Source organism: Centroberyx gerrardi, chromosome 13, assembly GCF_048128805.1.
Source record: "Centroberyx gerrardi isolate f3 chromosome 13, fCenGer3.hap1.cur.20231027, whole genome shotgun sequence".
In the NCBI taxonomy this organism is placed as follows: Eukaryota; Metazoa; Chordata; class Actinopteri; order Beryciformes; family Berycidae; genus Centroberyx; species Centroberyx gerrardi.
In genome coordinates, this window is record NC_136009.1 from 28,966,215 (window position 1) to 28,991,937 (window position 25,723).

Genomic DNA, 25,723 nt, shown 5'->3' on the forward strand with positions numbered 1-25,723 from the left:
TCGTGTTTACGCCTTCCAACCTCGGAAATAGGAGCGTACGAGGAGCACCTGAAGGCAGCAGCGGGCTCAGATGAGATGCGATCTGCAGCTGGATGGCACTAAAGATGAGAGGGGGGTAGAGGGCTTTTATTTTGAAAATGGCGATGCGGAAGTGGCCTTGACGAGTACGAGGAGGAGGAGACAGCCGAGCAACAACAAACAACAACGGGTCGCCGCAGCATCCAGCCCAGCCACACCGCCCGGTTAAAAGGACAAAATAAGCCTGTCTAGCCAGCTAGCTAGTCATTTCTCATTCTTTCGGATGCGTTGTGTTAGCTAATGTCAATTTAATTCACGTTCAGGTGATTATTGCCGTTTCACATCTGTTCACGATGACGAATTACAAGGCGTTTCATTCTCAACTGACGTCCATCATGGAGGCACTGACCAAAGCGGCCGTGGCAGAGATCTGTGAGCTGGTGGATGACAGCTACGCCGTTTTACAGCTGGAAATCTCTCGAAGCCACAAAGAGAACGACGCGCTGAGGAGGAAGCTGGAGCTGATCGAGACGATCATCGCCCGCGGACACCGAGGGAACATCGCTATGTTGGACTACAATGGGCAGGAGGCCGGAGGGTTGGTGGATTTCACTGTCGGTAAGTTCTGGCCGTTTTACACGCTGCGCCGGAGGGGATTCACTTCTGCATTTGCGTTTCATTGATGGTATTGATGGTGGCAGGCAGTGTATTGTGATGCATGGGTTCCTCTTTCCCCGGTAACGTTACGTGCCGTTCTCGTTGAAAGAGACCGCTACGCCAAACTCTATTCAAAAATCTGGCAATTGTGTTGCCTTGCTTAACGACAAAGTCACTCTTCTCCAAAAATATGACTCAGTGACGTTTTCTGAATCGTTAGGAGACACTTGTCAATTCGGCATACATATAACGCGCAAAGTAGCACTTATTTCAATGAAACGTCAACTTTTTTCAGCCGTTTCGTCCCACAATTTTAAAATAACGTTACACCGTGGTGGGCGTAGTGAGCAGATGGAATGGATTCTAAAAGTTGTATAGGAAATTGGAAAATTGATTGGAATAAACGTTGTTTCCTGGATTATATGTATGCCGAATTAATAAGTGGCTCCTAACGCTTCAGAAAAGGCCACTGAGTCATATTTTTTTTGAGAAATGTAGTTTCCTTTGCCGATAAGCAAGGAAACATTAAATTGCCAGATTTGAGTAGAGCTTGGCATACAGTTCTCTCCCAACGAGAACGGCACACAGCAGGGCTAGGGTTCCCCACCTTTTTCGCATGAAGGACCCCTAAATAGATAGACATTAGAGCAAGGACCCCAATTTGCTCAGATTTGGTCCCAATGAAGCCCATAAGAGGTGTTTGTGGCCTGTCTGTAGTTGGGGAGATAACAGCAGTGAGGTACAGTAAAACCTGTGGTCACAACAGTCAGCCTGACACATTCTCCCACTGAGACCCTCTTGTGTGTGTTGTGTGTTGTGTTTTTCGTCCAGAGCGTGCCTTGTCAACCGGATTTGGTGCCAAGCAGCCGAAAGCCAGTCTGAAGAAGAGTGGAAGGGTCCTGGCTGTGGAGGCAGCGACAGAGATGATGAGCCCCGTGCCCACAGAGGTACGACTGCTTCCACACCGAAACTAATCACCTGTAACCTTTCATATACCGTTCTCCCCTTTCATTTCATTGCCCTCTGTCTCTCTGTCTCTCTGTGAACACTTGCCACCACAGTCTCACTGTCCCTGTGAATACAGTTTCTGCATCACGGCTTTTTAATTGGATTTCCTTTACTTGTCATTTGATGCACACTTTTCCTCCATCCTGTGTTTGATCAATTGAATGTGTGAATAAACAAAAATTACACAAACTGCAAACTCGATCATCAACCTTTTACCCCACTCACTGAGCACTAGACACGATTTCAGCGTTGCGTCTCTGCTTTAGCTCTCATAGAGCCCAGGATCTTTATTTGGATATGTAGGCTACAGCCCAGTTTTAGACCAAGCAGTGAATACATTATTACATATTTAAACAATGCATTAACAGCTGTAAATATCCAAAATATGCACCAGAGTCCATATGTACAAGATACTGCTTTATTTTTGTCATTGACGGATTCTAACATGTAGACGTTATTAAGCTTTCACTGTTAAACCCTATGGAGCCTCATTTTAGCCTCAACGTCTATAACCATTTAGACGTCTTTAAACAGCTAATCAGTGTAAAATTGCTCAGTGAGTAGTGAGTATTCAGCATCACCCTTGCTTTCCCATTAGTGCTGAAGGTGTTTGTCATTTCCTGTTACCACACACTAAAGTCCATCCAGAGTAGAGCCCGTTTTGACTGGAGCATTAGTGTTGTGGCCCTAACAGCTAGTCCCTGTGTGTGTGTGTGTGTGTGTGTGTGTGTGTGTGTGTGTAATGATTTCTGCTGCCTGTATAATGTGAAAGCATCGCCTCCATGGCCCATAGTAACATACAGTACATTGTGGTGCTTTTTGAGTGTTTGGTGCCAAATGTGGCGTAAGTGACATTTTGGCTGAAAATGAGTGTATCGTGTTGATCAGATGAGGAACGCTGCACAGGCTTCAAACATCCATATGTAGAGGGGAAAAAAAAGAAGAAAAAAAATCCAAGGCATTCTCCTCTGTATAAAGTTAAAAAGCCTTTATTATTCTTGGATATTTCATGTTAAAATGTTGCCCCACCCGGCTTTCTTCAGGGTACAAAGTATTGGTATATTTCATTCTTCTTTCCTTGGATTTTTTCTTCTGTTTTTCCTCTGAGTATTATACTGTATATCATTGGAAAGCTGTTGTTGAGTTCAATCAGATGATCAAAACAACGCATTTGTAATCATTAACTAAATTAAAATAAAGGGAAAAATCCAAAAGACTCAAGTACGTATATCCAAGGCTTGGACCCTAGATTAAATTTGGTGCAAAATGGGTGTAACTGCACATAATAGCTTTTTACAGAATATAAGTTTTCTGAATCTTAAACCCTGTAAAACAGTGTGCCATCATTAAAAGTTTCATTTTTGCTCTGCTATAAATTTAGGAAAATTAAACTTACGCCCCTTTCACTCTAAACGCTCGTTTTGTTCTGGAGAACATGACATGCAGTTGTGTATTTCGTCTTCTGCTTTCTACACTTAGGTGAATTTGCCATTAACTGTAGAGGAACCGAATGATCCGGATGTTGTTTTGATTAAGGAGGAAACGGCAGGAGAGGAGGCGAGCGGCGACGGAGCCGCCGACGAGCTGCTGCTCAACGAGGACGGTAAGGCGGGAGTCACACTGCACGCTGCCTGTCACGTTGTTGATCCAGGAATTCACCATTATTCTGTCGTTGAGCTCAACAAGCGTCACAACAGTCGAACACGTCACCGCATACAAATTAGTGTATACTCACTTTGTATCGTGTGTTTCTTTACACTCCTCACCGTGTTGACGTGTTGGTTTGCGTTTGATTATTTGACGTGAATCTTCGTTATTTGATGTGAGCATTCATAATTTGTTGTGGTCATTTGTTATTTGTAGATTGTAAGTTTTTATCATTAGATGCGATCATTTATTGTTGGATTGTGACACAGAAAATGTTCTGTAAGCGGAGGGACGCATGAAGATTAAACAGGTAACGTAATCTAGGGAAACCAGAAATAGCAGCGACAAAAAGAGCGTGAAAGAGCCAGAGAAACTGCTGAGGGAATCTGAGAATTTAAAAGCCGTTTGATCGATCATGAAGGTGCAGATTTCCTCTAACAAGATCAGCAAGCCGAGCCTCCGAACCGTTCGTTTAAAAGCGTCGACCACCAGATGTTAGCACAGAGATGGAAACAAAGGCAATGGACCGAAAAAGGAAATGGAGATGCAACACCACCAGTCGTGAAATATGTTAGACCGGTTGCAGATGGTACTGCGGCGGCAGCTGGTGTGTGAAGAATTCGACTAGTTCGGCCTGCGAAGCCGATGCGACGCTTCGTTTTCTCCGCAAACGTGTCCTTCTGTCCACACAAACCCGCCAGAATCCATTTCCACAGCAAGTATACTGTGTCCTTAAGTCGCTCTGGACACACACATTAGCTAAACGCCTAAATGGTAAATGAGTGCAGATGTGAGTTGCATACGCTGCGACCCTCACCACTCACAGACAGCAGCCGAGCGAACGGGAAAACACACATTCAAACATTATTTCTGGGTGTCTGTTTTATGTCGCTTTTGTTGTTTTCAAGTCAGGTTTATTTATACAGCCGTTCACCACACAGCCTGTCTCACAGGACTTTACAAAGACAAGCCTACCTAGATCTAACTAACTAAAGGAAACAAAGCACAAGACACAAGACCGCATGCTGGAAAGACCGAACAGGTCCACCTAACTTACCTGTTATTTTGTAGTGCTGCGTCTTGTGAGTGGCATTCCACTTTAAATGTGGCTTTTGTGAGACAGGCAGCAAATCTTAATATCAAACACCCAAGACAGACTGCAGCCATTGTTTCTTTTTTTAGTGCATGGGGTGCTTTTATTTTAAAATAGACAAGCTTGACGCGTTTTGACAGGAGTCTTTAACAGAAGGGTCTTTTGTTGCTGTTTTATCGAATGCAAAATCACATTGAAATTGCTTTTAATGTCTCTAAACTCTGCTCATTGATTTTGTTTCTCTCAGGAACGGAGGTGCAGCAGATAGCGGACGACTGTGAAGAAGGGCCGTCTGGAATGATAATCGCCGCCACAGCTGCCAGCATGAGGCAGTGGGAGCAGAACAGCGATGGAGCGTCGGAGCAACTCGAGCCTCGAGAATCTCACAGCGAGTCGGGGTCTCCCGGCCCAGCAGGGGGCGCCGACAACGACTCGTCAGAGGTCGTGTTTGACTTGGCCTCAGAATCGGACTCCGAAGCGCCCTCCGTCACTTTGACGCGAAAGCCGTTTCTCCTCGGCTCGGGGGGAAGTCCCACATCCCTCCCCGGGACCTTTGACCTGAAACGGGGCGTGTCGATGATCAGTTCCCTCCCCTACGACATGGAGCTGGAGATGTGTTCGTCGTGGAACAACCAGGGCCTGCCCAGCATGGTGCCTGTCCCGCGCCGGCCGTACCTCAAACCGGACCACCGGGCGCCGCACCTGGACAAAGTGTCCGACCTGAACGCGGCCGGCTTTCCTTTGGCTTTGGGCCTCGGCGTTTCCAAGATGGACCCGCTGGACCTGAACAGGTACTGCAGGGACAGGCGCTTCATCTGCAGCTACTGCGGCAAATGCTTCACGTCGTCACGGAGCCTGGAGACGCACGTGCGTGTGCACACGGGGGAGCGCCCGTACAGCTGCGCTCAGTGCGGGAAGCGCTTCACGCAGTCGGGTCACCTGAAGACGCACCAGAGCGTCCACACCGGGGAGCGGCCGTTCGCCTGCGAGCATTGCGGCAAGCGGTTCGCCGGGAAGCAGAACCTGAGGATACATCAGCAGAAACACCATCCTGCCGACCAGGGAGCGGCTCCTGTGTAGCTGGACGGGCGGGGCCAGGCGGGCGGGGCGGGGCGGGGCGAGGCTCGAACACTGCCAGGGTCGAGGGGTCCAGTCCCACTGCGGCCGGACGCGCCGAAAACGTATGCACTCATGGTACTGTAAGGCGCTTTGGGTAGAAGCGTCCACCAAATGAGCTATAAGCTATGATAGACCAGAACCTTACTGCTGTTACTGTTACTACACATCTAATTTAAATATATCTTTTTTAAGTTCAAGGCCTTTTGCAGATCTTTTAGAAGAATGGGTGCTTTTAATTAGAAAAAAATGATAAATAGTAATGACTCTTTATTTTATTAGGCCTTACATTTTTTTAACCATCTTAACTGCCTTGGTAGGAACCCTAGTTTGTTTTACTCTGAGACAAAGCTAAATGGGACTACGACCTGATACAGAGCAATTCTTACCTCAAAAAGAACGTGGGCCGTTTTGGGTCCGCTTCGATACTAGAGTGCTAGAGTGACGACTACCTGGTGAAAAAGAAACTTGTAGCGAGCCGTACACCTATAAGAAGCATGTGAATGTTCATTGGTTGGTGTATAGGCCAGCAGTATCTAACATTAAAAGCGTGCAATCTTGGATGAACGGTTTGTTTCATTCATTGTATGCCTCGCTCAGGTGATGAGACAGATGAGAGAGATCTAGAACACACCGAGGTCCAGATTCACTAAAGGTTTGTGCAGAGAAGAGCGCGCACGATTTCACCAAAATGACCAAATCTGAAAGCCATGCTCTTCTAACCGTGTGCCGAGCGGAAAGCTGCCTGACAGACAGCGCCGGTCAAAAAATAAAGACTCTTTGTTTCGGTCATGGTCATGCATATCTACATTATATGGCAATCATTATTTTGCCCACATAATATTTATTTGTGGGTGAAACCATGCAAATCGAGATTTCGCCAAATCCACTAACGCTGTGCAACACCAGCTGCCCAGATTACGGTACAGTAGCACATAAGATCATTTGATTGGAGGCGTGAAGACTTTGCAGAAAGAGTTTGTCCGTTCAGAGCAGCTGCTGTCATCGCTGCAGCAGGTCAGGAAGCAAAGAGCTGAGGGGAGAGGTGGAGGGGAATCGATCACACCGGTGGGTCCATCGATACAAAGGCATGTTAAGCAGCCAAGCTTTGTTCAAACCCACAGAATTTTATTTTAAATTCTAGTCGAGCCCAAAGTTTCCAACGATACCAAACATGTCAGGCTGAATTACAGGGAAATGTGTAGAAAATGATGCACAAACGTCTAGATTTTTTCTGTTTGATGTAATGTTGCAGCGTCTTGGGTTTGAATATTTCACTCAGTGTCAGCAGCTGGAGCTTCAGTGAAGCGTTTGAACAAGAAGACACAGAATATGGAAGTGACATTGGAGAAGTATGGAGAAAATGTTTTTTCTAGCTTTGAAGCTGCTAAAGGGGAAATGTAAGGGGAAAGTCAGGGTGCGAGGATGTTAACTTCAAACTTCAAGGGAAGAGCATGTTAGAGCGAGTCGAGGAGGAAGATATGGGATCGTTTCTGCCGAAGAAGGTCCAGACACACAACACACAGTTCAGTCACGTAATATTACTTAAAGCAGTGGACTGTTTAATAGACGCAACACATCAGTGTCAGCATGGAGGCCAAGAAGACCTAACTGTTTTTTTCCTTTTCTTTTTTTTTTAACTCTTTGATTTTTCTTTTCTTACAAACAAAAAGGCAAACAGTCCAGCTGACTATATAATATATATATCAGGATCAGCTGAAGAAAATGAAATTTGGTCATGAATTTGGCAGTGATGAAGAGGCAACTTTCTTACAACAAATTTCTTTTTCAGTTTCTCCTCTGTATTTCACTGGATACCAAGGCTGCCAGGGTTCGTGGTTTTATTCCCACTGGAGCCACCCATGCTAAAAATGAACCCACTCATGTAGGCACTTTGGGAGGAAAAAAGCATCCACCACCAAATGGCCGATGCAATGTGATGTTTATCCAAATCTCAGCAGGCTTTTCCCTGTCCGGCCGTCTGTGTTGGACTGCTCTCTCTCTCTCTCTCTCTCTCTCTCTGTCTCTCTCTCTCTCTCGCTGCACAATGTCCAATGGAAGCACAAACAAAATGCCATTTACAATCTATACAATAGACGCACACAGAAACGCTGGCTGACGCTCACTCATTCACTCATTCCACTACTTTCCAAGAAATACACACAGGCAGGAGGTTTTGGTAAGGCTTGTTCGCTGGCTTGGCTAAGCCACAAGCTTGCTGTAAGGACGCTGCATTGATAATCGGTATTTAATTTTTACCATTTTTACCCCCACCCCGAAATTCAAGTATTCATTGTTTCCCCCAGAATTATATTGTTTTCTCTAAAACAGCATGTAGACCGTGTGGCACTAAAACTCTCCATTGAAACCCAGACTAATGAAATTCTGGTGCTGTGCGTTCACACTGCAAGGAAGTGTTGAAATGTTCTGGTGTCAGAGGTTCGTCTTACTTGAATATATATTTATTAAAAGGAGTCTCATGAGAGGAAGAGATGCACACAGCAGGAGGCTACGTACACTTCTTCAAAGAGAAAGAGATTGAACCAGTCCTATATGTATCTTCCAAGGACGTACAGGATGTGCTGACATTAGAACAGGTCACCAAAGTAGAGTAGAAGCAACACGTTATGTCTGAAGTTAGAGCTTCCATGGACATCTCGGAGACATCCAGGAGCCACTGTGACAACAAGACCTCTGGCATAGTAAGTTATGGCACAGTGAGGTGACCATACATCATGAAACCTGACCCCAGTTCAGCTGTTAATACATATGTTGAATTTTCTTCCACAACAAGTCAGCGTCGGTTCATTCACTTCCTCTACAGCCGAGCGACCGGGGAAACTTGATGTGTGGACGCTCAACCAGCTTGTCGCCACAGCCAATCAGATTTCAGCTTCCTTGTTTCCCTAACAGTGTGGTGTGATCTGCCTGGTAAGTGCAAAATGGAGAAGTTGACTCCAGCTGTTCAAAGCTTTATAGTTCTCTACAACTTTTATTTGAAAGACGACAGGAATAAATGTTTCAGAAATTAAACGATTGGCGAATGGTTGCATCTACTGTTGGGATCAATGATAAGCTTGAAAGTATGTTTTTTTTTTGTGTTTATTTTCCATTAATATTACCTAATTAGCACTTGCCAGCTAATTATGTTAAACCTGCAGTAAGCGATATCAGACCTTATAAACAATCCTGAAGCTAATGTGTGCTATGTGAAGATTTCCTTGAGACATAATGATATAAACCAACATCCACACAGCAGCAGCTGTGTTGCTGTTTTCTCCTCTTTTCTAAAGCTTGTTGTCAGATTCCTCCTGAACAAAGATCCTCCCGCTCCATGGCGGAATCGATGAAGCGAGCGAGTAAACTTGTTAAGCTAGTAAACTTGTTAAAGTAAACTTGCTTAACTAGTAAACTTGTTAAACTAGTAAACTTGTTAAACTTGCTTAACTAGTAAATTTGTTAAACTAGTAAACTTGTTAAAGTAAACTTGTTAAACTAGTAAACTTGTTAAGCTAGTAAACTTGTTAAAGTAAACTTGCTTAACTAGTAAACTTGTTAAACTAGTAAACTTGTTAAAGTAAACTTGCTTAACTAGTAAACTTGTTAAACTAGTAAACTTGTTAAGCTAGTAAACTTGTTAAAGTAAACTTGCTTAACTAGTAAACTTGTTAAACTAGTAAAATTGTTAAAGTAAACTTGCTTAACTAGTAAACTTGTTAAACTAGTAAACTTGTTAAGCTAGTAAACTTGTTAAACTAGTAAACTTGTTAAGCTAGTAAACTTGTTAAAGTAAACTTGCTTAACTAGTAAACTTGTTAAGCTAGTAAACTTGTTAAACTAGTGAACTTGTTAAGCTAGTAAACTTGTTAAGCTAGTAAACTTGTTGAACTAGTAAACTTGCTACCTGCCTCTTCACTTGTGGGACATGTGACCTTCAGCAGGAGAAAGATCTGTAAAGTGAGACAGGTAACCGGCGACACTTCTCCGTAGGTACAGTTAGCTTAGCTGTTATCCTTTATGCATGGTCCTTCGTGAGGTTTGTCCTTAGGGGCCTCCATAGTCCAATAGTTTTGCTGTGCTTTATTTACAAATGTGTTGCCGTTTCTGTCACCGGAAAATCACTTATTGCAGCTTTAACTCCTTAAACAGTGACTGATCTTTGGTGCCAGTTGATGTCACCTCCTGTTGTACTCTATAGAAGGTGACATCACCTGGCACCAAAGATCAGCCAATAGCAGATGGCCATTTCAGTAGCATGCTTTTTACCGGTAAAGGTAAGGCTTTACATAGATTTGGGGTTTGGCGTTTAGTTACTGTTTAAAACGATGTAACGTTTCGAAAGGCAAAATCAAAGCAATTCAATTGGAGCCTCTGGCCCCGCCCACAATCTGACAGAATAATGCGATTCATCGACCAAGTCACTTTGTCAGTGTCAGCAGTTCTTTAATGCAGAGCGACCTGCTCCTCCTATTTAATGGTAGGGGAAATTCTGGGATACATTACTGCTTTTAAATGGAGAATTATTTTCTAAAAGAACATTGAATAAGTAAATACATAAAATGTGCAAAGAAAATAGAATGTCACTGTAGGTTTTCCAGAGTGTTTTTCTGTAGCTGCGGTCAGGAGGAACCTCCATCAGATCAGAGGTGATGATATCTGATATTTAATAAAATCCAAATATCAGCAATTCATGATGTATCAGCAAAGCAACATATCGGTCTGAGCCTAGTTTGTTCATTTGGTCTCTATTTACAATCTGAACAATGGCAGCACACATGAATGCTGTTCATCATTCACACAATAGAAACGCACACAAACATCTATTCACCACATACACAATAGAAGCACACAAAATCTATTTAAAATGTGTACAAGTGAAACACACACACACACACACACAGGCCTGCTGACATTTACAGCTTGCACACAGGCTGCAGAATATGACTGCACTACTTATTTGAATCACAATATTCAATACTGCAATTTCAACACTTTAGAAGAAATTGTGTTTCAGTCTTGTAAACAATGTTTTCTGTCATGCTGTGCAGAATCTCTGGACTTCAAATCAGCAAATCTTTCATTATACTCAAGCAAATAGTAGTATCTCTTAAATAATGAAAATAATATCTCTTATATCTTCAATTTCTATCTCTTGTCCCTTCAAATGTTGTAGAAATGTTATGCCTACTTGTATTTCAATCATATCTCCATTGCAATATTCAGTAAAATAAAAGTAATATCAGAAGTAATATATTTTTGGTCAAAATTGTGCAGCCCTGTAACAGAATGTGCAACAACAGTATATAGGTAGCCTTATTATATGCCTTATTGCCCCCTGTAACATTAGATGAAACTTTAATGATCATCATGGAGAAACTGGGTTCGTTGCTGCAGCAGAGAAGAGGAAATAGGCGAAGAGTGCTGAAATAATAAAATAATTACAACAGATAAACGTATTGAAAATAGTACAAAAAATAAATAGAAATAAAGATAAATCAGATTATATTACATTAAATTTAAATGATACCCATGGGGAAATTGGTCGTCACAGAAGCAGAAAATATTGTATAGATAAGATTAAGTAGATATAGATATCAAGTCTGCATTACCTGCTATATTCAGATTATCAGGTGTACAGATGGGAAAACAAATATACAGAAATGTGTCCAGACATGCAAATATGCATCGTAATGTTGAAAAATGTGCAGAATGTGCACGTGTTGTTAGCTATCACCTTGCAAGGTTTCACCCGGCTTCACCCTGTGTAAAAAGTCATGGACTTGCCGGTGTTGTGCCAAAATTTGTATCCCTTAAAAAATATGTCCCTGGCAATGTGTCCTTGTTTTGTCCTCAGTGTGTGTTGGTGTTTTTTCACTGCACAAGGAAATGATTGAGGAGGAAATGCGCGTAATAAATGACAAGTATGTTGTAGAATAAATGGACACTTGTTGTTTGAATTAAGATCAACAAGTGTGTGGAAGAAAATTCAACATATGTATTATGTATTAGGTTTCATGATGTATGGTCACCTCACTGTGCCATAACTTACTATGCCAGAGGTCTTGTTGTCACAGTGGCTCCTGGATGTCTCCGAGATGTCCATGGAAGCTCTAACTTCAGACATAACGTGTTGCTTCTACTCTACTTTAGTGACCTGTTCTAATGTCAGCACATTCTGTACATCCTTGGAAGATACATATAGGACTGGTTCAATCTCTTTCTCTTTGAAGAAGTGTACATAGCCTCCTGCTGTGTGCATCTCTTCCTCTCATGAGACTCCTTTTAATAAATATATATTCAAGTAAGACGAACCTCTGACTCCAGAACATTTGTCGGCAGGATCCCAACACAGGAAAACACGGGTAAGTACGGATTTTATTCGTCTTGTCCGGGTGATGCTTGACGGGATCCAGCAACAACCCACCCCTTCCTCCTCCTGTGAACGCCCGTGTCTCTGTGACAATTCCATTTGAAAGACTCTTATTTTGAAATCAATAGTGCAATTCCGGAAATGCGAGCCGAAGGGAAAAAAATAATTCTCTTCCTTTGTAGTCGAGAGACAGGCAGCTTTAATGTCCACACAGAAGTAGTCAGCGGCAGCAATTCAACGGCATCGCGCTTTTCAAACACTATTGATGCCTTCATATTGGTGACCAGGTGGAGTTTGAGTCCAGTTCGGTTCGTCAGAGAAGCGGAGCGGCCGTTAATATGAACGGCAAGGCTTTACACGAGCAGCTGTCCATCATCATGGGGGCGTTGACCAAAGCGGCCGTGGCGGAGATCTGCGAAGTCGTCGATGAAGGTTATGCGGTTCTGCAGATGGAAATAACGAGGAGTCACAAGGAAAACGAGGACTTGAAGAAGAAACTGCACCTCATCGAGTCCATCATCGTGCGGGGGAACAGCGGGAAAGCGGCCGCCGAGGCCCCGGTCCCCGGTGTGGAGGACACCCAGGCGGATGGTAGCAGGCAGCAGGACGGGGAGGGAGGAGGAGGAGCGACCGCCGGAGGAGACGAAGAAGCTACGGTTACTGTCCGAGAGGTAAACACCTGACGGGCTTCATACCTGACCGTTAAAAACCCTCAGAAACACTCCGAGTTTACGTTGAAGATGCATCTTACTTGGCTTTTTTTTTTACATGTAATGACTCTGGTATTTTCTGGTAATGACAGTGATTATTTTGTTGAAGATGTGTTTTACAGTGAATTTTAGTAGGCTAAGGAGTAGTGCTGAAACAATTCACTTCTATTAAAGTCTCAATTAACGTCTAGTTGATCGTTTAGTCGATCAACAGAAAATTTATCAATTATAATTTTGAAAATGGATTGTTTTAGATATTTATCAACAAAAAATAGCAGCAACTGACAGCTCGTTTTAACACATAACTTCATAAAGTGGGTTATATTAGAGCACATGAAGCCATTTAATTGTGTCATACACCTTAAAAAATAAACTATTCAACTAAATAAGCTAAAGTACGGAAGCCGAGAACGGCTTGCAATTATTTTTTTAATGCCGTTTTCGAAATCACGAGTTAATTATTTCGTTATCTCGAGATAACAAAGCTCGTTTTCTCGAGATAACGTGTTAATTTATTTCGTTATCTCGAGAAAACAAGACAATGCAATTTCTGCCTGTGTTAGACCTTGATTGAAGTACAATCTGATGCGTTGATCAATAATGGTTCTCCTTGATCTGACATTTTCAGTTTAAATCAGTTGCTACAGTTGTCAAGACGCCATCTATGCATGCTGGCATGGCACTCCTGATCTCTGATAAACATTATAAGTAATAAGAGGAAACTACATTTTGTTTTCTCGTGATAACGGGTTGATTATCTCTTTATCTCGAGATAACAAAGCTCGTTTTCTCGAGATCACGAGATAATTAACTCGTGATCTCGAGATAACGGCATTAAAAAAAATAATTGCAAGCACGGCCGTTCTCGGCTTCCGTACTAAAGTCTAAGAACGGTTCAGTTAAATGAGTGTTAGGCAGTGTGTGTATTCATTGTATTGAACTGTACACATATAACATTAATATCACATGTATTAAATGCATTATTGACATGACTACTAGTTAATTTACATGTCATAAATGTGAAATGCACTCCTCATTCATTCATGACATTAATATTGTAATTCTTTGAGCTGCGTTACTGAAAGCTTTCAATGAATACTTTCCTCAGCTTCCAGATGTGGTGCTGATCAAGGATGAAGACTCAGACAGTAATGACACCTTTGATGAAGGTGAGTATAACACATATTAGGCACTGGATGCATTTAGTAGACACAGTAAAACAGAATGAATCCTGTAAGGGAAATGTAGCTCCATGAGTAGCAGGTAGCATCTCTCAGGTCACAAATGTAAAGTTTATGTCTATTAGAATAGTTGGTTGGCGAGAAAGAGTTTTAAGAGTTCTTGTGTAGCTTAATGGGCAGAGCAAGGCATTAACACTGCCAGGGTTGGAGGCTCGATTCCCACAGAGTTTAAAAGAAGGTATGCACCAGGGGTGGAAGTAACTAATTACATTTACTCATGTTACTGTAATTGAGTAGCATTTTTGTATGAAGTATTGTACTTCACTTAACATTTCTCTTTCTGTCAGGCACCAGGACTTCTGCAGATGCCGCTTCATCACAGATCAGGAGCATGAAGAGACACTGGCCGGGAAGTGAGGAGGGCGTCTGCCAGGCCGAGAGGAAGAAATCCTCTGAGCAGAACACACTGAGAAGTCCAGCCAGACTCAGCGGCAGGTCGCAGAAGAAGCCGGTTCCCCAGTACACGCTGGACTCTCCCGGCAGCGAGCCCGGGTGTTCCGGCCAGCTGGACGACGAGAAGGAGGCCGGGGAGTCGGTCGGCTCCTACTCCTCGCAGATCGACCCGGACGTGCATCTGGTCCACCAGGAATGCCCGCTGGTTCCTGCGATGTCGAGCGCAAACAGACAGGCGGCGTATTTCGGAAGTCACGGAGGCTCCGACGCCCTGATGGAGTCTCAGTCTCCCACAAACAAAGGAGAGCTGGACCTGAGTTTGACCTGGACCAAACAATCCAAAAGCCACATGGCTTTCGCTCAGTTTCACCAGAACGAAAGCATCGACAGCGACGCGTTCGGACTGAAGCTGATAAGCGTCTCGGGCTCGACTTCCACTGACTGCCAACTGTCCGAAAGCAGCAACTCTGGGTTTGAGTTCGAGGACGCGGACATGATGAACTTTGGCCTCTACAGGGACCCGTCCGGCCGGCCGCAGCACTGCAACGGCCAGATGAGCGACGGCGCCAAAGGGAAGCGCTTCATTTGTTCCATCTGCAGTAAGACTTACGCCACGTCGCAAAACCTGGACGTTCACATGCGGATTCACACGGGGGAAAGGCCGTTCAGCTGCGGCCAGTGCGGCAAGAAGTTCACCCAGTCGGCTCACCTCAAGTCGCACCTGAGCGTCCACTCCGGAGAACGGCCGTACTCCTGCGCACTCTGCTCCAAAAGCTTCATCGTGAAATACAGTCTCAAGTTACACATGAGGAAATGCCACTCCACCGTCTGAGAGACTGGGTGTTTCAGTTGGGAGAAGAGTACAGATCATTCACTGGTTGCATTGGTTTAATTCCAAAATGCTATTTATAGAAAAGCTTGAAATTCATCAGTCATTTTGTCTTTAAAAGGCACATCATTTAAAATACCTAAACACTTATATGCTCTTCCAGAATGAGTTTTGCTTTAAGCAGTAATTCTGTAAGAGTATATGTCACATTTTTGTAAAATAGTGGATGCCTCATTTTAGAATGAAACTTCAAATGTGTAACAGTTTAACGGTACTAATGCAAGTTTCCAACGAGTCGTATCTGTGCTGTTCAAAAACATGCCAGAAAGACTGGAAGTCTGGTGTAGAGACAAAAAGCCATTTCACAAAAAGCTACTTCAGAGGTCAGTTAATGATTGTGTAATACAGCCAATTCCAAGTCACATTCATGTGCATCTGTCGCACTCGGCGAATAAAAGAAATCTGAAATTATTTTGCATCAATTATTACCTTTGTAAATATAGACTTATGTGTGTTGTCACATAGTTCAGGGTGTTTAGCCCAAAGGTTCCACAACAAGAGTTCAATTGCAAACAAAAATTGCAAACATTTTTGTCTTCAAGATTAAACGAGTCTTTCACACAAATAACCGTTTTTAACCATCCATTTTCAATTCAGTTAAATTTTGTGATACTCTATTCCCAAAGGAGATAGTCTCTTCTCTCTTGCCCCTCTCCAGAGAGGTCAGAGGTCACAGTCAGCTCTAAACAGCAACCCCCGGGCTTCCAGTTGATAGACAGTCTTACTCATGATGCCTTTCTGCTGCCCAGTTTGTCCCATTTCTGAATGAAAAGATGAATGTTGTGTGTATTTTCTGAATCCATGAATGTATTCAATATTCAAACTCAAAACTCTTCAGAAGTCACCAGCCCTCTGCCATCTTCAGACGGACTAAAATGCTCTCTAACTCCACTGTTTGGAAACTATTGTACTACTCAGTTGTACAAAGAGTAGAATCACACCTCCAGTTGCTTTACTTTAGTCTGAACCAGATAGGAAAAGTTGACTGTTGTATTTTTGTATTTGATTCGTTTAGGTTCAAACTGACCAATTACAAGCCAACCAGGGCAGAGCTGTTTATTGGACAGAGTTTTGGTAAATGTGTCAAAGCAAATGTGATTCCAGTTCCTGTAACTTTATCTAACATGAACTTGTCTGTCTCTTCTTCTGTGGTTTTCATACCGTTTAAGAACACATGAAGAAATAGCTGAATATGAGCATCAGTCCAGACGTAATTTTGTTCTGCTAGGCTTTCCAAGCATGAGGAACCGCATCCGGCTCCTTATTACCCATAATCCCTTGTGTTTTGGGGTGGTTTCCTCTAGTTGGTTCGGACTATGTTCTCACTCCTGTGTTCCAGCAGTGTGTGTGGCAGCAGGGCGGCCGGCTGGTTTGACAGTCTGGAACTGAAAGCTCACAGGTTGGATTGCTTGTCTCTGTCCTCAGTCAGAACACTAAACTCACTGTAAATCACTCTGGCTAAATACCTGAAATGTAAATAAAATGTTACAGATATTATGAGATTTTTATGAGATTTATTTGACCTATTCCACTTAAAATAAAAGAAACTTTTAACAGTAGTGGTTGTCTTGATTTTCTTTCTTTCTTTTTTTTCATTTATTATTATTCAGGGTTTATTCTAATGAGAACACTTGCCAGGTTACTGTTTATAAACAGCGCTATACAATTATTATCTCAATCATAATCCATCTTATGCACAGTGAAGTATAAGCCATAATTGGCTGAATGTAGTCAATGCTGCACATTTGCACATCCTGTAGAAATGCTCTTAGCACTGGACTGTAAACGTCTGTTATCCTTTTTTACTCTCCAATCTTCACCTCTAGTCTTTGCTGCTGCAATGACAACATTTCTCTACAGATATCAATGAAGTTCAACTCATCTTCTGTAGATTTATCTCTTTCTTTCTCAAAAATCTAATTTCCTTAACGTGAAGGTTCAAGATCAGTATTTTTATTTCTGAGAAGTGACATCATGCAGTATTTGTCAGCACTACTGTTTTAAGGCAGTTAGGAATGAAACCTTTTCTATGTAATGTGATACTTTAATAATCCCAGGAGGGAAATGGAGGGATGTTTGTGTTCATGTGTGTCTGAGTGTAGAGCAGTGTGCCTGAGTGGATGTGCGCATGCGTACTCTTCGCAGGTCTTCATACCTGGAATATCTCTGAGAATACCAAAGAAGAGTGAAGAACGCTTTGCACATGCGCACATGGGCAAATCGCCAGCCTTTCTCCTCGTTTCACTTCCTGGTTTGCCTCGGCACTGTTTATATGAGCGGAGGGGGCGAGCCCGCATTCAGATAAGTGGAGTGGACGCATGGGCTCGCGCTTTTAAACCCTCACAACAATAACTCGTCTTATAGGAGTTTTTAATCTGAACACACACACACACACACACACACACACACACAGAAAATGTCCCCGGCCGCTGCTTTCCACTCGCAGCTCGCCTCCATCATGGAGGTGCTGGCCAACACCGCCATGGCTGAGATCTGCGAGCTCGTGGACAGCGGCTACTCGGTGCTGCAGCTGGAGATCTCGCGGAGCCGGAAGGAGAACGAGGTGCTGCGGAGGAAACTGCGGCTCATGGAGCTCAAAGCCGCCCGCGCGACCGCCCTGCGAGCCGCGGGAACGACCAGCTCCTTCCTCGCGAGCAGCCGCGCTCGAGTTCAGCAGCAGCAGCAGCAGCAGCAGCCCGCTCAACCGGGTAACGAACCGAGGAGGACACCTGCCGGTAACCGTTAACATTTGTTTTACTGACCGTAACGAAAGGTAACGTTAGCCTCAATCGCTTTTCTTTACTTTTGCACTTTGTTACAATATTAACATGTTGGTGTAGTGACTGTGAAGACAGGTTAAAGACACCATCAAATGAAAAATAACTTTTTTTTTTTTTGTGTACTTTTTTGCCGATGTGGCTGGATTTAGTGTTTAACTATTCACCACTACAGGCAAAAAAAATGACGCAAAAAGTTTCTTCCTAGAATTTTTTTTATCAAAATTAACAAACTATCCGGTAAATTTAGGTTTCTGTTGAAGACTCTGGGGCGAATACAAAAATTTAATCCAATGAAATTTTGATAACCATTGGAATTATATTTCCCCGGGTTTTTTTTTCTAGCATGCAGCTCCGTACAGTTAGCAACAAGAATAAATGCCACTCCAGTAGACTACCAGCCATGTTTGATCTGAGCAGGTATGAACGCTGATGCGCCCACCATAGAAATATAACAGTGTTATATCTCTAGATAAGTGATAGAGATATAACAGTGTTATATCTCTATCACTAGAGATATAACAGTGTTATATCTCTATGGCGCCCACTGCCTCAGTATTCAGATAAGCCCCGCCCACTGACGCTTCCCGCCCAGTTCACTTATCATTGACATTTGTGCCGTTATCTCGGAAAGTCACGCCAAACTACATGGCAATTTAATGCTACCTTGCTCAGTGGCAAAGGCCCCTCCTGGGTCGAACATGATTACCAATTTTTTGTGTGTTTGACCCATTGGTCACCTTACTCAATGTGAAGAGAGGATTGGCACCAAAATCATCTCCTTGTCTCTGGTATTTAGCAGAAAATCTCTCTTCCTGCGAGTTGACAGCTAAAGTTTTTGCGCTGCTGAGTCAGAATGGACTTCACTAATGATGAGCATTGAGATTTTCATTTCAGAAGTTATGAATCTACAGGCTAGAGAATAAAAAACAATGCCAATTTTGGATTACTAAAAGGTTTATCTCTTTATCTAAAGCGTTAGCAGAGAGATGATTTTGGAGCCAATCCTCTCATCACATATTGGGTAAGGAGACCAGTGGGCCACACTCCTAAAAATTAGATGTAGTAATTTAAATGAAAAATATACTGTTTAGTGATTAAGTGTTGTAATTAACTTTTTTGATGTTCCCACCTTCCCTCATCCTGCTCCATCAGCTTCAGTCAGTGATTTCCTACATTTCCCAGAGAGCGGCTGTGAACTTGCTGCATCCAGCTGTGGGTTATGAGTAGGTGGAGAGAGCAATATCGGTAGCGAAAGCATAACAAGAGCAAGAGAGAGAGTTTTTCCAGTCGAGAAAAAGTGAGAGTCGCCTCTTACTGATAGCTGCATTGCACTCCGGTGTATTTTCTGCTCCTGTGGGCGGAGAAATTGGTCTCTCTGCCTCTTTACGATGGATTTCTCCCTTTGTGATTGTTGAACGTTTAAGATCTTTTACCAAAATCGTTAGGAGCAGCTGGTAAATTTAGCTTGCACCCAATACACAAAGCAGCTCTTATGTCAATAAAAGTTTTGATTTTTGGCACCGGGTCGCACTCTGTGATTCTAAAAGGACGAGAGGACAGAGTTCACACTAGATTTGTTTAATTGGAAAAATTAGAAAATACAAAATAAAGTGCACAAAGTAAAGCCAGATTACTCTTCTCTTCTTTGCCGACTGACTTTTCACTACAAACGGCTCCACAATTGGCCAATTTACAATTGTGTTAATGTAGAGCCAGAAAATCTGTCCTCTGTAATGGATGTGATTTAAAATGGAATGAAGTACAATACTTCAGTAATAACATACTTAAGTAAAAAATAAAGTTACTGACTTCAACAAATACACAAAAACGCAACCCAATTACAGTAACATGAGTACACGTAATTAATTACTTCCAGAGAAATGGCAGTGTGCATTATTTATCTATGGACAGCATCACTATTTGTCACTTTCATTATCTGTACACAGTATCACTATTTGTCACTTCCATTATTTATCTGTTCATGGTATCAGAACATGGAACAGGAAGTGTCGTGTGCGCTGACTCGAGTGCAGAGAGTACGCAGAAATATGTCCAGAGGAAAAAAAACACTGCAGCAGATGACTGTTCAGTATTATATATGTATGGATTAGTATGGAGTGATAGAGCAAATTGTTGTAGTCCAGATCCCAGATACAGACTTGTATCAGGTTAAAGGAAAAATCCACTTGATGCTCTTACACTCTTATATATCATCAGTCTGTGATGTTCAACACATTCCAGTTATTTTTGGATGAAATGTTGTGATTTAGTGTTATTGGTGAACCCACTTTCCCTCAACCTGCCTCGTCTGCTTCTACTGCTGTTAGTGACTTCCTACATTTCCCAGAATGACCAGCACCCCTCACTCAAACCCCAACCTGCCTCCCCGCTGCAGTGCATTCTGGTCTCTCTCCTGCTCCTGTGGGTGGAGAAACTGGTCTCTCTTCTTCTTCTACGATGGATTTCTCCCTGTATGATTGTTGAACGTCTCTCGGTGCAAAATGGCGGCTCTAGAAAGAAGCCCTCGCTCTTTGATTTTTGAGGGACTGACACCAAAACCTGACGTTTACCGCTGATGTTTTAGATCGCTGAAATATCTGGAGGTGACGTCACCTCGTCTACGATTGGCCAGTTATCCACCAAGAAGAAAAACACAACAAACTACTGAATGGAGCCAGGAATGGAACGTACATCGACAATAGCTGATTTTAACAGCGTTGAAGTGTTTTAAGGTGGATTTATCCTTCAATGCTTTGTCGCCTGTATCAGTGTTAATGCTCTAGACCAGATCCCCATCCTGTCACCTAACGAGAAGAAAGGGAAGTGAATCTAGGAAAAGGCCAAAATAGTAATAATTGTAATAACCTTCATTTATAGACATCCAAGAAAATCCTTCAATCTACGCTGACATACTTCATTTATAGAGTACTTGTCAAAACAGTGTTGCAAAGTACTTTACAGGATAAATAAAAATGTGAACAATAATAATAAAATAAAACGTGAAGGCACAAATGCACTGGATAATAAAAAAAAAAGTAAAACGAAAGTGTGTTTTAAAAGCGTTTTAAAGGAGGCTGCTGCAGCTGCCTGATCCGGTCGTTCCAGAATAAATCAAAACAGTCGAAACGAATCTGATTCCAGTCCGTCTCTCTTCAGCGGAGCCTGATCGACTCATCTGGGCGCCGTTGTTGTTGCTGTGACTTCCTGCTCTGCGGGCGCTAGTCTCACCTTGATAGGCACGACCGGCTCGCCACTGGCTCCGCCCACAAGACACGGAAACCACAGGAAGTGGTTTACGCCCCAAAACCTTCCAACATCACTGAAAAGCCACTTTCAGATAGATGGGGGCATTTAGTATTTTGTACACACAGGCTGATAATGTATATATCCTATTGATTTATTGTTTTTGTTTTTTTATTCACCCTGTCGGAGATTATTTTACAATAATTGGTACGTTATCCATTACTTAAGTATATTGTCCCAATACATTCATCCCAGGTGAGGTGGTGCTGCCCCGAGTGTCGGCCCAGGTCCCGCCGCCATGCGGAGACACCGGGCCGCCTGGAGACACAGGACAAGACACGACACACAGACAGGTCAGTATTGGCAGTAGTAGTAGTAGTAGTAGTGGTATTAGTACTAATAATAGTAGTACTAGTTGTAGTGGTACCAACCTGCAAGGATTATTCTAAAATAAGAGGTCTATCATATGGAAAAAAACACCTACACAAAATGATTGACAGCACAAAATGAAAACAGTTGACGGTAGTTTTTTAAAGGATAGCAGGTAATACAAGTCCTTGGTTAGCTAAGTGATGACGCTTTTACAGACTGGATCCTTTACATTTTAGTGATATATGTTGATGAACGTCAAGAAATGTGTTTTTTGTTGTTGTTTTTTCCCCAAAAAAAATATATAGCATCGTTTTTCATGTTTTATCAGAATTTCAGCCATATTTGAGAAATGCAGCTCCCATTGATTTATACTCAGAGATTACTTTTTCCCTGCTGTTTTTCCTCCAGTCTTGATCACATCCCTGGTTCCTAACATTTGTCTGTTTTCACAGCAGCCCGCTGCAGCAGAACCGGCGACGCTGAAAACCCCGCTTGTCAAAGTGGAGAAGGATGAAGAGGCGTGGACACACACTGAGCAGGACAGTGAGTACAGGTTAAGAGACATAACACACATGTAAGATATAACGGGCTGAAGGACTGGCCAATTGCAGCAAAAGGTTCGAGCGAACAGCAGCCATCTATAAAGCTGTTAATATGTGAATACTCTGCTCATTCTGCACATAAAGTCTTGCAAAGGACTGAATTACTGTTGACATCTGCTGTAAATCTGCCATGTGACTATCCTAGTGTGAGATTTATATAAGCTATCATGGAGAAACTATTAACATGTTCTTAGCCTAATAGAGACAGCCTATTTTAAATTATATATTTTTTTTATATCCTTTATTACCTTTTTTTACTCTTTGTTCCCCAAACTCCATTCTTTGCTGCTAAAATAATCCAGTTTCCCCCCAGGGATCAATCAAGTTCATCTAACCGTTATAAACAAATCTACTAAAATACTACTAAAAATACTTTCTAGTTTTTGGTCAGTTTGGTTTTTAGCTTGCTTTTAATCTTTTACTGTAAAGCACGTTGTTTTGATAAATGCTATATAAATATTTCAAATTATTATTATTTTAAATCTCTTCTTAAAAAGCACTTTTATGAACAAGCCTTTTTAAAATTGCCACTTTCATTGTTTTATCTTATCGTATTCTGTTTTTACTCTTGCACCACTGTTGTGTATTCTGCTATTTAATTTACTTGTTTAAAATTTTGTATCTATCTTGATTTTATATATTCACTTGTATTTTGCATTTACTTACATTTTGCATGAGAAGGGACTATATGTACGGTTTGTGATTTATATTTTTAAGATTGTGTTTGTACTGATATGATTTTGTATGCTCAGTGTTCCTTTTAATTTTGGGACATGAAGTGGGCGGATTAAAGGAAATCCCGATAAAGAAAGGAATGTGATGTTTTGGTGTTTTTTTTTTTTCCCAGAAGGCTTTTCCCATGCTGTTGATGGACAGCCCGGGGAATCCAGAACAGAGACAGAAGCTCCTCCCCCGGCGACCAAACAGGAAGTGTCGGAGCCGGACGGCAGCGGCTCTTGCTCATGGGCGGGTGGAGAAGTCAACGCCACCGTCGCGTTGATATCTGCAAACCTGACCGCCAACAAGAGACTAGAAAACACCGCAGGGCAGCCAGAGCCACTCGGCTTTGACTGTATGATGTACGAGCCGCCGCTCCAACATGGCTCCTGCACTACCCAGAATCCTTTGAGCGAGGATCCTGGCTGCTCTTATTCATTGAATACGAGCGTCAGCGTTTCAGCTCCCTCCGACACAGGCAGCGGCTTCAGTTTTGCGGTCAGTGAAGCGACCCGACCTTCAGCAGAGCAGCAGCAGCCTGCAGTGTTCCCCGACAGCAGGCAGAGGGCGCCGCTGCCCGCGGACGAACCCCAAATCTCCGTCAGGAAAGAGATAGCGCCCGTACCGAACGCTTTCATAATGAGGGAGGGTTGGCGGTCCCAGGACGGCTTGAACGGCGGCGGCGGTAACTACAACCGAGACGACGGGGCGAAGTCGTTCGTCTGCAGCTGCTGCGGAAAGACTCTGGCCTGCCTGAAGAACCTGAAGACGCACATGAGGGTTCACACGGGCGAGAAGCCGTTCGGCTGCGCGCTGTGCGGCAAGCGCTTCTCCGACTCCAGCAACCTGAAGCGCCACCAGAGCGTCCACACCGGGGAGAAGCGCTACAGCTGCGTCCACTGCGGCAAGCGCTTCGCCCAGTCGGGGTCGCTCAAGGTGCACATGACGGTGCACACCGGCGTCAAGCAGTTCAGGTGTCTGCACTGCGGCAAGACCTTCATCTCCGCCAACCACCTGCGGCGCCACATCAGCGTCCACGACGGAGAGAAACGCCTACCTCCCGCCTTCCAGTGACGCTGCTGTGTAGCTCAGTGAGCGGAGAACGGTACTAATGCTGCCAAGGTCAGGGGTTCAAGGTCAGGGGTTCAACTCCCACTGGGTCACCCGTGATAAAACTTTACGCCCTCATGGTAATGGAACCATGTGTCACACTGCGAGCAGCTTGGTCGACGTGTCACTCTATTCTGACCGATTGTGGGCGGGGCCAGAGACTTCTGCATCTATGTAGATCTGCAGCGACAAAGTTTTGACCAAGAGAAACAAGATATGTTTTTATACAAATGAGGTATTCTTTGCTGCTTTCACTGCCTTTCATAATGTCGCATTGTTTTGATGAGTTAACATAGCTAGGTACCAAGCGCTCATTAGGTAGCATTAATCTGAAATGCACACAAAAAACTCAGTAAAATGACTTCAGAGTTTACTGTCGACTCCAGCGATGGATGGAATCAACTTGTCCTCCATTTGTGAAACTAAATCACATCGGTAGGGAGACAAGGAAGCGATGAAATCTGATTGGCTGTTGACGGCCGATAAACGTGGCGACGAGCTTGTTGAGCGTCCACACATCAGCTGACTGAGTTTCCCGGTCGCTTTAGTTCTAGAGCAAATAAATGAACTTGTGCTGACGGGCAGTGTGAATGTGGGTTTGGGTGTTTTGGACAGAAGCGTCCACCAAATGGCAGATGTAAATGATTATGTGTAATAGCTGAGGCAATGGAACTGTTCACCATTTATATTCACTTCGCAAAGGTACTGCTTTTAACGGTGAAGACATGTTGATGTCCTTTGGGTTTGTAAGTATTGTCTGTGAAGAAGTGCAGTGTTTCCCCTGTTCACCAACACACAGATCTGATCTGTAACTGGTGCTACTGGTTAAACCAGAGTGAAGCCGACACAGAAACCTGGGCTGAATCCAAACGTGCGGACTACAGACTCATGGACCACGGTTTAACAAATTGCTCAGCGTGGCTGCGTGAGTTTGCGAGGGTGCAGGGGAGCCGGACTGCATAGAAGGGGCAAACGGTACGGGTCTTCTCCAAGCGGCCAAAACCTCGGCCAACAACCTCTGAATATTGAAGCCGATCCTGCAGCGGTTCCTCTTAACGTCCGCTAGAGTCCGGCTCCAAAAAGACTCCAAAGTCAATGGCCCACAACCCAACTTCTGCTACAAATATAAAGTCAATACATTTTTTCCACAAGAGGTTTTGGTCTCAGTAGCTAATTTCACTTCTTCTAATGTGTGTCCTTATGGAGATTTTCAAACTAATTGTGTCATTAACAGGGTATAATGGCTCTAGTGATTGACAGCTCGGCAATTACAGGCCAATAGCAGGCGTACGACCCAAACTCCGCCCCCTCTTCCAACCGTGGCTCCGCCCTTCGCCTGCTCCCGCTCCAAAGAATGTCAACATGGCGGCGATCATAAACTCAATCTTTTGGCTTCAAAACGGCCCTTCAGAAACCTGTGGCTGACATCACACTCACTATCTATTTTTACAGTCTATGATCACCCACTCGTTGCCGTGGATACCACCGATGCAAAGTCTGAAACAGCAATCAGTCAGCATGTGCACAGTCACTATAACCGCGCTGGCTTATCTCATTATACATTTAATTCTCACTCGCTGTCAAGTCCATCAGGACTGTCAAGTCCATCAGCTGTTACAGGCTGATTACAGTCAACACTGGTGAATAAAGGCTTTATCATGTAAGTAGGCCTAGGAATACTCTCTTTGTCTGTTTTTCCATCATGCTTGACATCTGCCTTTGTTGTTGCTTTTCTTCTTCTTGATCTGCCGTTGTTT

At 43.3% G+C, this 25,723-nt stretch overlaps 2 protein-coding genes across 2 annotated transcripts in view; one reads left to right on the plus strand and one right to left on the minus strand.

The window, feature by feature from the left end:
• Nucleotides 1-25,723, minus strand: part of ift57 (intraflagellar transport 57 homolog (Chlamydomonas)) — a 248,494-nt gene that overhangs the window by 185,020 nt on the left and 37,751 nt on the right. The window lies entirely within an intron of this gene.
• On the plus strand, nucleotides 257-24,065 carry LOC139910222 (uncharacterized). Its single transcript, XM_078287892.1, has 12 exons — nucleotides 257-636; nucleotides 1,507-1,622; nucleotides 3,163-3,286; nucleotides 4,671-5,499; nucleotides 5,541-5,604; nucleotides 12,197-12,580; nucleotides 13,728-13,788; nucleotides 14,148-15,079; nucleotides 17,589-17,850; nucleotides 21,421-21,518; nucleotides 21,990-22,080; nucleotides 22,987-24,065. Exons 1-12 carry the CDS (start codon nucleotides 372-374, stop codon nucleotides 23,928-23,930), a joined length of 4,170 nt encoding a protein of 1,389 aa, XP_078144018.1. The 5' UTR covers nucleotides 257-371; the 3' UTR covers nucleotides 23,931-24,065.